This window comes from Leucoraja erinacea, chromosome 13, assembly GCF_028641065.1.
Source record: "Leucoraja erinacea ecotype New England chromosome 13, Leri_hhj_1, whole genome shotgun sequence".
NCBI classification, from domain to species: Eukaryota; Metazoa; Chordata; class Chondrichthyes; order Rajiformes; family Rajidae; genus Leucoraja; species Leucoraja erinaceus.
In genome coordinates, this window is record NC_073389.1 from 23,833,051 (window position 1) to 23,846,842 (window position 13,792).

Genomic DNA, 13,792 nt, shown 5'->3' on the forward strand with positions numbered 1-13,792 from the left:
GCAGGGAAGGCAAGAAGTTCAACAACATCTTGAACAAATAAAGAGACAAGAGCAGCAGGCCATAGGAACATTGTTCTCCTAATTACTTGTCAGCCTTATTTAGATATAGAGACACTAGAGACCGCAGATGCTGGAACCTCGAGCAAAACACAAAGTGCTGGAGGAACTCGGCGGTCAGTCAGCACTTTCAAGACCTGTCCTAACCCGCAAAGTTATCTGCCCATTCCCTTCCCAGATGCTGCCTGACCCACTGAGTACCTCCAGCATTTTGTGTTTTTATTGAGATACTAGACCAAGTGCAGACCCGTTGGGTTTGCTCCCACAACGCACCCGTTCCCTACCCGTAGCCCCCATGGGAGGAAAAAAAATCCCAATTGCACTTGCCCTGCGTGCTGCAATAGCAATTCGCCCTCCCCCTGATAGTCGAGCCATCGTGACGTCATCAGTTGAAGCTGTTCGGTTTGAAATTAAGGTATTTTGATTTTTTTTTTTAAATTGTATCAGTAATATGTCGAGAAATAAAGCATAAAATGTTCAGTGAAAGTGATCTCTGCCTTGATGTGAATCAGAATATGTAAAAATTGTGAAAGTTGGCATTTTTAAAGCTTTAATTGTGAATAGCGTGTCAAATCTTCATTGGCGCTGGTCTCTGCGAGCTGAGCCATTGTGATGCCATCATTTGAAGCTGGTGTTTTTAATTTCAGTCTTTTGACTATTTTAGACTTTTAATCAGTAATGAGTCGAGAATAAGTTGAGAAATAAAGCATGAAATGTGCAGATAAGGTGCTCCGGACTTGACGGGAAAAATGTCAATCGGAATATGTAAAAATGTAATCGTTACCGCATAGTGGTTTTGCGAAAATGTAAAGAAAACCACACACACACACACACCAGGAGGAGGGGAGAGGAGGAGGAGGGAGAGGAGGAGGAGGGGGAGAGGAGGAGAGGGGAGAGAAGAGGCAGGGAGAGGAGGAGGGGAGGAGGCAGGGAGAGAGGAGGTGCGGGGGGGATAGGAGATGGGGGGGGAGAGGAGATGGGGGGAGAGGAGATGGGGGGGGAGGAGATGGGGGGGAGAGAGGAGATGGGGGAGGGAGAGAGGAGATGGGGGGGGAGAGGAGATGGGGGGGGGGGAGAGGAGAGATGGGGGGGGAGGGAGATGGGGGGGGGAGAGGAGATGGGGGGGGAGGGGAGGGGGGGGGGAGGAGATGGGGGGGGGGAGAGGAGATGGGGGGGGGAGAGGAGATGGGGGGGGAGAGGAGATGGGGGGGGGAGAGGGGGGGGGGGGGGAGGGGGGGAGGGTGGGGGGGGAGAGGAGGTGATGGGGGGGAGAGGTGATGGGGGGGAGAGGAGGTGGGGGGGGGATGGGGGGGGAGAGGTGATGGGGGGGGAGAGGGAGATGGGGGGGAGAGGAGATGGGGGGGAGAGGAGATGGGGGGGAGAGGAGATGGGGGGGAGAGGAGATGGGGGGAGAGGGGGGGGAGAGGAGATGGGGGGGGAGAGGAGATGGGGGGGGGAGGGGGGGGGAGAGGAGGATGGGTGGGGAGGGAGATGGGGGGGAGGTGATGGGGGGGGAGAGGAGGAGTGATGGGGGGGGAGGAGGGCGGGATGATGGGGGGAGGAGGAAGAATGGGGGGGAGAGGAGAGGGGGGGGGAGGGAGATGGGGGGGGGGGGAGGGGAGAGGAGATGGGGGGGAGAGGAGATGGGGGGGAGGAGGAGAGGGGGGGGGAGGGATGGGGAGGAGGAGATGGGGGGGAGAGGAGATGGGGGGGAGGGAGATGGGGGGGAGAGAGGAGGGTGGGGAGAGGAGGGGGGGAGCATTGGATCCCATCCCCTCAATGCGCGGTTGCGGTGAGGGGGGCGGTCTGCGGCGTCACATACACACTAACCATCCCCCTTGATATTGGAGGAGGAGAGGGGGAGGAGGAGAGGGGGGGGAGGAGGAGAGGGGGGGAGGAGGAGAGGGGGAGGAGGGAGGGGGGAGGAGGAGGAGGGGGGAGGAGCAGCGGGGAGGAGCAGGGGTAGGTGACGTCACTCGCAGCGCAAGGAACACAGCACAGGCCGTGCGCAGCAGACCCATTGTGACATCATCAGCGAGACCATCTCGTTTATTTTCAAAAATTTGTCAGATTCGTGAACATTTTCATAAATAACTCGAGAAATAAAGCACAAATTTTTCAGATAAGCTGATTTCAGGGGGTAAATCTCTACCAGAATATGTTAAAATGTTACTGTTACCAAGTCGTTTTTTCGAGAATATGTGACACACAAACAAATAAATACACACACACGCACACATCCAAGATCAGAGTTTTATAGTTATAAGGATAAGGATGGATGATGATATATGATATATTGAAGGAAATTAAAAGGTAAATAAGAAAAAAGAAAATGTCAGACAACCAGCCTTGAAATCATTTAAATTAGAAAATTCCATTAAAAAAACGCAGTTTCTAATTCTTTCATTATAGTCAAACTTGCAATCAGCTGATCATAATGATAACCTTGAATTATTGTTTAAATACAGGATTTAGTGGTTTGCTTATTTTAAAATAACATTTCATCTTTTTATTTCGTTTTTCCGCAGACTTTTGTAGTTGCATTAATCTCAACGTTTAAATTTTCTGTGCTTTGTGTTAAATCATATATGCCAACAATATAGCTGGTTCTTCAAGATATGTATAGGATCACATGAAATATATTAAGCAATGAATGTAAACTGCATCAGTAGTCTAACAGTCTAAACAGCAATCTTTTACTCTGTTGCTTTAGCTTCACAGATTATAAATGAAATGGCTTCACACCAACATCAAAATTGTTCAAGAAACTGCTCAGAAGTAAAGAATTTAGCTGAGCACTGTATTAATTATTACTTTTTTTATAAAATGGTTGTCACCAAAAAAGCTCAATCCGTAGCTATGCATTAAACACAACTGGAAGATGTTTAAATATTTGAAGCAGGTGAAAGTGCTGGGTAGACTGCACAGAATCCCAGAATCAAGGACCAGAGGACATAGGTTCAAGGTGAAGGGGAAAATATTTAATAGGAATCTGAGGGGTAATTTTTTCACACAAAGGGTGGTGGGTGTATGGAACAAGCTGCCGGAGGAGATAGTTGAGGCTGGGACTATCCCAACGTATAAGAAACAGTTAGACAGATACATGGATAGGACAAGTTTGGAGGGATATGTACCAAGTGCAGGCAGGTGAACTTGTGTAGCTGAGACATGTTGGCCGGTGTGGGCATGTTGGGCCGAAGGGCATGCATTCCACACTATATGACTATATGACTCTTTGATTGAAAAGAATCGAAAATAGTCAGTACAGAGCACAATAGCCTAACATTCCTGAATACTTCTCCACTAAAAAGCAACTGCCAAATCAGACTGGATTGAAATGCCTTTATTTTTCTTTCACAATCAATCATCTCCAAAACAGTATAATAAGCAATAATTCTACCCAAACAGACTGTACAAGACAGCCATGTCAGCACCAATCATTATGGGGGTTTTTTAATTGATAATCGTCCTCTTTATTTATTATTTAAAATCACATATAAATTGACAGTTTGCCCATTGTGTAGAATAATTATGCAGTGGGGAAAATAGCAAAAATAATTCTTGATACTCAATAATACAATCAATAAACAATGACAATTGATATTCCATTGATATCCCAAGACTGTTCCAGAACTATGGTTTGAGCTAAACACAAAGTACTGGAGGAACTCAATATACAGAAAATACAGTGTGTAGGAAGGAACTGCAAATGCTGGTTTAAACCGAAGATAGACACAAAAAGCTGGAGTAACTCAGTGGGACAGGCAGCATCTCTGGAGAGAAGGAATGGGCGATATTTCAGGTCAAATCTGAAGAAGCGTCTCGACCCGAAATGTTGTCCATTCCTTCTCTCCAAAGATGCTGCCTGGCCCGTTGAGTTACTCCAGTTATTTGTGTCTATATACAGAAAATACAGTTTGTAAAAATGTCAAGAACACTGTTCTACCAGAAATGCATTACAGAATTTTAGTTGACTTATTTTGTTTTCTTTGTATATATGGTGCACCTCATTTTCCACAAACATTGCTATAAACGTGACAGAATAAGTCTAATGTCTAGCAGAAACAATTTAGGAATACATTTTGCACTTAATCCCCCCTCTCTCCCCCCTCCTTAAGTCTTGAAAAGCCTTCATGAGCAAATTCACAACAGGGCACCTAAAATCTTACAGGATCTTATTAAATGTGGACCGCAACAGTCATCACATGTCATCAAACACACGGCACTCAATATGAATAAGGATTAATTATAAACTAATCAACTAGGGCAGCACGAGGGTTTCTCCGAGATCTTCAGTTTCCGCCCACACTCTAAAGACGTACAGGTTTGTAGGTTAATTAGCTTGGGTTGTATACTTGGTATGCGTAAATTGTCCTTAGTATGTGTAGGATCGTGTTAATGTGTGGTTGGCGCGGACACAGTGGGCCGAAGGGCCTGTTTCTGCGCTGTATCCCTAAACTAAACTAATCACAAAACTGATTTGGGATGGGGGTGGGGGGGCGGGCCTCTTCCTTTCTTTTTCCCGCCCCCCCTCACCCCCACATCAGTCTGAAGAAGGGTCTCGACCCAAAACATCACCCATTCCTTCGCTCCATAGATGCTGCCTCACCCGCTGAGTTTCTCCAGCTTTTTGTCTACCTTCGATTTTTCCAGCATCTGCAGTTCTTTCTTAAACATTCTAAATCCGCCAATATGATGGATTCTGAACTGTGCCTACATGGTCTCATAAGATTCATCGGATCAAATTATTTATCATTTTCAAATTTATGGCAAAAAAAAGACATGCTTTTCTCTGTTGAATATAAACTGATGTTTTTAAACAATTCAACCAAGAAAATAGTCACAGGGAAACTGTATCTATACTGCCACCATGTGGCAGATCATTTTAGTTGTTTGTAGTTGTCGATTAATGTTTAATTTTATCAGAAAACGGCCATCTTTCCCAAGTTTTGGATTATTATAGTGGATGGTCTCTTTGGTCCCAGAAGCGCTTCTCATGCCACGTCCTATCAGTTTCCAAGTCTCTCATCTTTAACATCTGTAGTTGGAAAGTTACTGGAGAGTATTCAGAGGGACAGGTTATACAGGCATTTGGATGGGCAAGGGGTCATTAGGGATAAACAGCATGGTTTTGTATGTGGGAGGTCATGTCTCACAAATCTGATAGAGTCTTTTGAAGTTGTGACCAAAAAGGTCGATGAGGGCAGAGTTGTAGATGTAGTGTACATGGATTTCAGTAAGGTATTCAACAAGGTTTGCATGGTAGGCTGCTCTGGAAGGTTAGATCGCATGGGATCCAAGGAGAGATAGCTGAATAGATAGCAAACTGGCTTCATCGAAGGAAGGAGAGGGTGATGGTGGAAGGTTACTTCTCGGACTGGAGGCCTGTGACTAGTGGCGTGCCTCAGGGTTCGGTGCTGGGCTCGTTACTGTTTGTCATTTACATCAATGATTTGGATGAGAACATACAGAGCAAGATTAGCAAGTTTGCTGATGATACAAAAGTGGGTGGTTTTGCAGATAGTGAAGATGGTTGTGAAAGATTGCAGCAGAAACTTGATCGACTGGCCTGGTGGGCTGAGGTATTTAATACAGAGAAGTGTGAGGTGTTGCATTTTGGGACATCTAACAAGGGCAGGACATACGCAATGAATGATAGGCTTCTGATGAGTGTTGTGGAGCAGAGGGAGTATTGAGTATTGAAGTTGCACTTGTATAACATGTTGGTGAGACCGCACTTAGAATATTGTGTTCAGTTCTGGGCACTGTGTTATAGGAAAGATATTGTCAAGCTTGAAAGGGTTCAGATACGATTTATGAGGATGTTGCCAGGACTAGAGGGTCTGAGCTATAGGGAGAGGAGTAGGCTGGGTCTCTATACCTTGGAGAGCAGGTGGATGAGGGGTGATCTTATAGATGTGTATAAAATCATGAGAGAATAGATCGGGTAGATGCACAGAATCTCTTGTGCAGAGAGAATTGAGGACCAGTGGACCAGAGGTTCAAGGTGAAGGGGAAAAGTTTTAATAGGAATCTGAGGGGTAACGTTTTCACACAAAGAGTGGTGGGTGTATGGAACAAGCTGCAAGAGGAGATAGTTGAGGCTGGGACTATCCCACGTTTAAGAAACAGTTGGACAGGTAAATGGATAGGCAAGTTTGGAGGGATATGGACCAAGGTGGGACTAGTGTAGCCAGTGGGACATGTTGGCCGGTGTGGGCAAGTTGGGCCAAAGTGCCCGTTTCCACACTGTATCACTCTAAGACTTTGTTCTGGATGAGTAACAAACTATCTGATGACCCGAGGATCAATAACAGTGAAATCTTCCCACCTATCACAGAGGAATAAGAAAACTGTTGAACTAGCAAATAACAAATAAGAAGTCAATCATCAGTGACATCAAGATCCTGCTTGACTCAGAACTACACCTCCAATCTGCTGTGCCTTTTGCACCAAAGACCTCTAAATACCTCCAACATTATCCCTTGTCCATGCTCTTATTACTACCAGACATGACCAACCCTAATATTCACCCCACAGATAATAACTGATAAACAAAAATACAATAAATGATTAACGTATTAATTTATTGTATTTTTGATTATTATGTATTAATTGTGTTATTGTGGTTCTGGGCCTGTTAAGCTGCAGCAAGTACGAATGTCATTGGTCTGTTTATGGTGCATATGACAATTAAACACTCCAGACATCCTCCGTAATCTGAGACTCATGCAAATCACAGCTGCCCATCTCGGAACTCCTATTCACTCATTACCATCTTGTTCTTTGAGCTTCACTAGTTCCAGGTCATTCAACTTTCCCTTTTAAAATAAGTTATCAATTCCCTCCCTAGTCCTCTTTCACGCCACTAATCGAGTCCAGAATTACAAGCCTCTAAAGTACCTGTTTTCTCGCAACTCTTGTCTCACACATTCATTCTGGTCCCTTCATTCCACCAATGATAAAAGTCTCTTCCGATGTTCAAACACTCATTTTCTGAATTCCTTGTCCTAAACTTCCACTCTGCATTCAAAAGCCTTTCTTAACTTTTTTTAAAGTATGATTTCAATCACATTTCTTACGATTATCTCCCCAGCTGCTCTGTCAATTGTTGATTTATTAAATCCCTACAAATCGCACTATTTCAAACAAGACATGTTTAAACTTGTTCCTTTGATTCACCGTCTTGCCTACCTTGTGATTTATCTCTCCCAAATAGTTCTTCAAAAATATTTAATTTTCATCCTGCTTTGTAAAGGCTGGTTTGTAGTATCTTTCGTACTTCATATGTTTTTACTCAGAGACTGACATCCTGTAAGTTTACTAAGCTAGGCATAAAAGCATAGTAGAAGCATCACGGAAAGTATAAGTATTCTTTAGAACATGCACTTATAAACTGCATGTGGTGTTGCCTGTGGTCAAAGACTTTTCCTAGAGAAAGGCGTTGTCACGTTTAAGGCAAAATAAGTATTCTTACGACAAAATAAACTTCAACAATCTTGAGCAAAACACAAAGTGCTCGAGTAACAGTGGGTCAGCCTGCATCTGTGGAGGAAATTGATAGGGCATAAAGTGATAGGAGAAGAATTAGGCTATTCGGCCCATCATCTACTCCACCATTCAATCATGGCTGATCTATCCCTCTCTCTTAACCCTATTCTCCTGCCTTCTCCTCACAACCCCTGACATCCATACTAATCAATAATCTATCTGCCTTATAGGCAATGTTTTGATCTGAAGAAGTGTCCCAATGCAAAGCATCGCTTGTCCATTCCCTCCACAGATGCTCCCTGACCTATTGATTTTCTCCAGTATTTTTGACATACGGATTAGGAAGAATAGGGATGGTTGAGATTATTTTAAAAATAATTTCAGATTGATGTTTGTCAATCCACATGTTTATTTGAAAAAAACTTAATTTTAATTATTTGCATCAATATTAAAGTACTTTGAATACCCACAAACTGTTAAAAGCCACAACTTTTTGTCAGGAAGCTGTGTTCGGTCCCCAGCTGTGTCTTCTGGCAAAGACAGTTGTGGGAGATCCAAGGAGTGCCTGTTCTACTGCAGTGCCTCAAACCACACACAGCTGTGCCTTTGCAAGTGACCCCAGTGTGAATAGGGCCGATGTAATAGGAACCTAAGAGAAACTTTTTTTTTTTTACACAAAGGGTGGTCAGTATATGGAACGACCTGCTGGAGGAAGTAGTTGAGGCAGGTACCATCACAACATTTAAAAAACATTTGGACAAATACATGGATAGGATGGGTTTAGAGGGATATGGGTCAAACAAAGGCAGGTGGGATTAGTGTGGATGGGACATGTGGATCGGAGTGGGCAAGTTGGGTTGAAGGGCCTGTTTCCATGCTGTATGACTCCATGCCCAGTTCACCTCCCTACAAATGATCCCAGACAACTGTGGGCACATGGGAAATGCAGGAAAAGAATTTGGGTCCCGTATAATCCATAAATTGAAATCACAACATATTAAATTATTAAAGGGAAGTTGAATCTATCAGCTTTAGTTTAGTTTAGTTTATTATTGTCATGTGTACCAAAGTACGGTTAAAAGCTTTTTTGTTGTGTTCTAGCCAGTCAGCAAAAATAATATTCATGATTACAATCAAGCCATCCACAGTGTACAGATACAGGATAAAGGCTTAAAGAGGGGGATCTTAGGCTAAGAGAGATCCCAATTTCATGGATGCCTTTCAAAAATAAATTTTGGACAATAAATTACTTCGGAAAATATATCACAAATAAGCCAGTGAATGATTAAATGCATTCATCAATAAACAATGAAGGACAAACATTTATGTTGCGAAATTCAGAAAGTATTGCATAAGGAATTTTAATGTTAAATATTTATAAACAAAATGACAACATGAAGGTTATGGGTAGGCTGAATGTAAGACTTGCAATATAAAATTACAAAATAAACACTGAAATTATGAAATATTTCATATTTCCAATACATCCTCTGCTTTATAATGGTTGAACATACGATTTTATCATTTTAAAATTAATTTTGAATGTAACTCACCAAGACAGGATGGCTCCTTTCCACTCCACACTTTATTGTGCATGCATATCACATCCTTTGTTCCCGTAACTTGATATCCAGGTGTACAATAAAAATCACACTTCGATTTAAAATAGGCTCCATCTGAGCACTTTGTAAACCCCTGAGTTGACAATGAAAGCTTGGGACATCGTATTTCTAGAGGAGAAAAATAAAGTCAATTTAATGATTTGAAGCAATAGCTCTCTTTTCTCCTTTCCCCTCAGGAGATTGGCACAGTTGGTGCAGCCAGTAGAGATGCTACCTCAAGTCCAATGTAGATAAAAATGCTGGAGAAACTCAGCGGGTGAGGCTGCATCTATGGAGCGAAGGAAAAGGTGACGTCTCGGGTCGAGACCCTTCTTCAGACTGATGTGGGGGTGGTGGGGGCGGGAAGAAGAAAGGAAGATGCGGAGAAAGTGGGCTGTCGGAGAGCTGGGAAGGAGGGAGAAAGCAAGGACTACCTGAAATTGGAGAAGTCAATGTTCATACCACTGAGGTATAAACTACCCAAGCGAAATATGATGTGCTGCTCTTCCAATTTACGGTGGGACTCACACTGACCATGGAGGAGGCCCAGGACAGAAAGGCCGGATTTGGAACGGGAGGGGACGTTGATGTGCTGAGCCACCGGGAGATCAGGTTGATTATTGCTAACTGAGCGAAGGTGTTGGGCGAAGCGATCGCCAAGCCTCCGCTTGGTCTCACCGATGTAGAGCAGCTGACACCTAGAGCAGCGGATGCAATAGATGAGGTTGGAGGAGGTGCAGGCCAACCTCTGCCGCACCTGGAAAGACTGCTTAGGTCCTTGGATGGAGTCAAGGGGTGAGGTAAAGCGACAAGTGTAGCATTTTCTGCGGTAGCAAGGGAAAGTACCAGGGGAGGGGGGTGGTTTGGGTGGGAAGGGATGAATTGACTAGGGAGTTACGGAGGGAGCGGTCTCTGCGGAGAGTCGAAAAGGGAGGAGATGGGAAGATGTGGCCAGTGGTGGAATCCCATTGGAGGTGGCGAAACAGTCGGGGGATTATCTGTTGTATGTGACGGCTGGTAGGGTGGAAGGTGAGGACAAGGGGGACTCTGGACTTGTTACAAGTGGAGGGATAGGGAGTAAGAGCAGAGTTGCGGGGTATAGAAGAGACCCTGTCGAGAGCCTCATCTATAGTCGAACAGGGGAACCCCCGTTCCCTAAAGAATGAGGACATCTCTGATGCCCTGGTTGGTTTCTCCAGCATTTTTATCTACCTTCGATTTTTCCAGCATCTGCAGTTCCTTCTTAAACACCTCAAGTCCAATAACCTGTTTTCAATCTTGACCTCTGGTGCTGTAGGTGTGGAGTTTGCACGTTCTCCTTGTGAGCACAAATGCTCCAATTTCCTCCTATTTCCCAAAAACGTGCAGGTTAGTAAGTTAAATGACCACTGTAAATTATCCCTGGTGTGTATTTGAGTTGTAGAATCTGGGGAGAGTTTGTGGAAATGTGGGGAGATTAAAATGGGCATTTGATGGTCAGTGTGGACTTGGTGGGCCAAAGGTCCCGTTTCCAAGCTATATGACTCAATGAGGATGATATAATTTCTTGTTGAAACCATGCAATTCTAGGACTGCATCACCCCATTTAAAACATCGATCAGATATATGTATTGTGTGATGGAATAGTCTCCACTTGCCTGGATAAATGCAGTCTAACAAGTCACATTTCATCTGTACTGTAACAGTTCAAAAAAGCAGCTCTCCGCTACTTTCTTAAAAATAATCAGAGAAAGGAAACAATGCTGGCATTGTCGGTGATGTCCATATCTCAAAGAATGTTTTTAAAGTAACAATATACTTACATACCAAAACAGCAGATAGGACTTTATTCCTTGGAGCACGGGGGGCTGAGGGATTTTCTTATGGAGGTGTTTAAAATCATGAAGGGAATTAATAGGGTGAACGTACAGTCTTTTATCTAGGGAAGGGAATCCAGGGTTTAAGATGAGAGGAGAAAGATTTAATTGGAACCTGGAGGGGCAACTTTTTCACTCAGTATATGGATGATATATGGAATGAACTGCCAGAGGAGGTTGTTGAGGCAGGTACAATAACAGTTTTTAAAAGACATTTGGACAGCTACATTGATAGGAAAGGTTTAGAGGAATGTGGGCCAATTGCAGGAAAATGGGACTGACAAATGGGGCATCTTGGTTGACATGGTTGGTCTGAACGGTCTATTTCCATGCTGTATGCCTCCATGTAGGTATGTTGCAAAGCCTACCTGAAGCGTCGCTGAAAATCTGGCGCTGCGGGTGTGCGCGATTTTGGCGCCGTTTAGAGGGGGGTGGGTTTAAAACGCGATTTTCACTAGGCTGTTCCAATCGAAGATGTTCAGCCTAGTAAATCATTAACGAAAAATCGCTGAAAGACCCCGTCGCAAAAGGTATTATTAGTTTTTATGGCCTTGTATAATAGTTATAATAGTTTAAAAATCACTCTCTAAACCCGCGACCTCACGCAACCACAGGGCCGCATGGAGCTGTATACAGAAGGTATGTAGCTTATTTTTACATTAAAAAGGGCTTCTTAAGAACCCTTTATACAAAGTTTACTATTGCGAGTAGCTAATTTTGGGCTCTTTATATCCCGCAGTATTTTTCTGGGCATTTGGGGGCACAAATCTACCGCAATGTGAACGTTCTAAACCAGCGCGTTCACAGGATCCCACTAGAAAGCTGATTTAAATGGACTTTAATTTACAGCAATTGAACACTAAATTCCTTCCATTTGGCCTATAAATTAATGTAAATGAGATTTCAAAATCATGTTTTATTGTGAATTATTTATGAATATTATTTGGACACTTGGGCTATTTAAAAATGTTAATCATTTATTAAGAAATGGATAGATGTTTAGATCTAGTAATTGAAGTTTGAAATTAGCTACACTTGGGTAACTAACTAATTATATGTTTTAATTTCAGGTCATCCAAGTAAGATTATTTTATATTTGTTTCAGAATGGTTCAATCTACGATAACTGAAAATTTCATTCAGTTCTCTTAATTTTTAAGAAGGTTATGGCCTTTTGACAGCACACGATCACAGCTTTTTTGTCTTGTCCATAGAAAATCAATAGGGAACAAGATGCTAATTTCCGAGTATGAAAATGGCCATAACATTTTAAATACTTGAGATATGAAAGTGAATTAGGTGTCAAATTAAACTTCTTTTTATGCTTTATCTGATGGGATAAATTACAGACTTGATTTTTTAAATCTCAAAATGTTGTAACATTGCTACTCCATGGCTCTACGTGCTCTTGCCTCTCCTGGAGTCTCTAACGTTTGTGCAGAAAAATTGATGAGATCAATGATCAGTTCAACCACCATGTTATGGAATGGTAAAACAGATTTAAAGATCTATGTATCCTTATTTTCCATTTGAAAAAGGGTCCTGACCCGAAACGTTGCCTATCCATGTCCTCCAGAGATGCTGCCTAACCACTGAGTTACTCCAGCAGTTTGTGTTTTACTCACAATGATAATCTTCTGCCATCCACCACCGAGTGTGTACGTAAACTGTGATTCATTAATTTTCATTTATGTTTTTACAAATCCAGAGCTCTTGACATTACCCACCTCTGCAAGTAACCGTCTGTGTCCAGCGCTTGGTTGAAAGGCAATGGACGCGGTTGAGTCCGTGAATTTCATGTCCATATCGGCAAGAAAGATCACACACCGTCCCCTGTACATTTTGGTAATGGGCACCTTGTGGCGTTCTGCATCTGACATAACCATTTTTGAGCTTAAATGGAGCGCATCGTGGAATATCTGTGAACAGCAATAATAGTTAATGCTCAGCTATAATTTCTGCCCCAGGCATGTATCATTTCAGGGAACTTACCTTGGATATCTCTCCATTTCACCCATTGCCACTTGCTGAGAAATAAGAGATAACATTTCAGATCCATAACCTTCAATCAGAACTCTTGAAACAGTTCTGATGAAAGGTCATGATTCTGAATCATTAACTCCCTTTCTCCCTCCAAAGATGCTGCCTGACCTGATGAGTATTTCTAGCAATTTTGGTTTCATTTTAATATCCAATGTATAACCCATTTCCTGCTGTTTCACTGCGTAGATTTGAATTCCATTGGCTAGGACGGTAAACCATTGGTTGTATCACTTACCACAAACCAGATAGCCAAAAATAAAACTGCATCAACAGCAAATGCATCAAAAATTCAAGTCATAACTCTCATTTCAAAATTCCCACCTCTGACAAATTCTTGGCCAATTTTACCTTACTCAGAATCTTAAGGGGAACCATTGGAAGAGATAAACTAATTCCATGTACTTTATTGACACATGTACCTAAGCTCTAGTGTACTTCTTTTCTGCATACAGTTCACTAAAAATCTTACCATAGATGGGCACAATCATACTTAAGTAAAAGAGTGTAAGAATAATAGGTTACATTGAAGCACTACACAAGAGTCACTTCATTTCCAGCGCAAACGTTTTCACAATTCCTCTGTGGGACTGACGCTTTCAATATGTGGAATGAAATCCCCAAGATATGTAACAACATACTTTACTTTAGTCTTTCGAGATACAGTGTGGAAACAGGCCCTTCAGTCCACCGAGTCCACGCTGACCAACAATCAGCCCATGCACTAGGTCTATTCTGCACAATAGGG

The 13,792-nt window shown here is 42.8% G+C and overlaps 1 protein-coding gene across 2 annotated transcripts in view; it reads right to left on the reverse strand.

Moving 5' to 3' along the window:
* The window catches only part of srpx (sushi-repeat containing protein X-linked), a 54,460-nt gene that overhangs the window by 20,440 nt on the left and 20,228 nt on the right, over nucleotides 1-13,792 (reverse strand). For both annotated transcript variants that reach the window (XM_055644594.1, XM_055644593.1), the window contains 2 exons: nucleotides 12,732-12,923; nucleotides 9,102-9,278 (listed from right to left, as the gene is read on the reverse strand). In XM_055644594.1, the coding sequence (XP_055500569.1) occupies nucleotides 9,102-9,278; nucleotides 12,732-12,923 (369 nt within the window). The remainder of the gene's footprint in view (nucleotides 1-9,101; nucleotides 9,279-12,731; nucleotides 12,924-13,792) is intronic.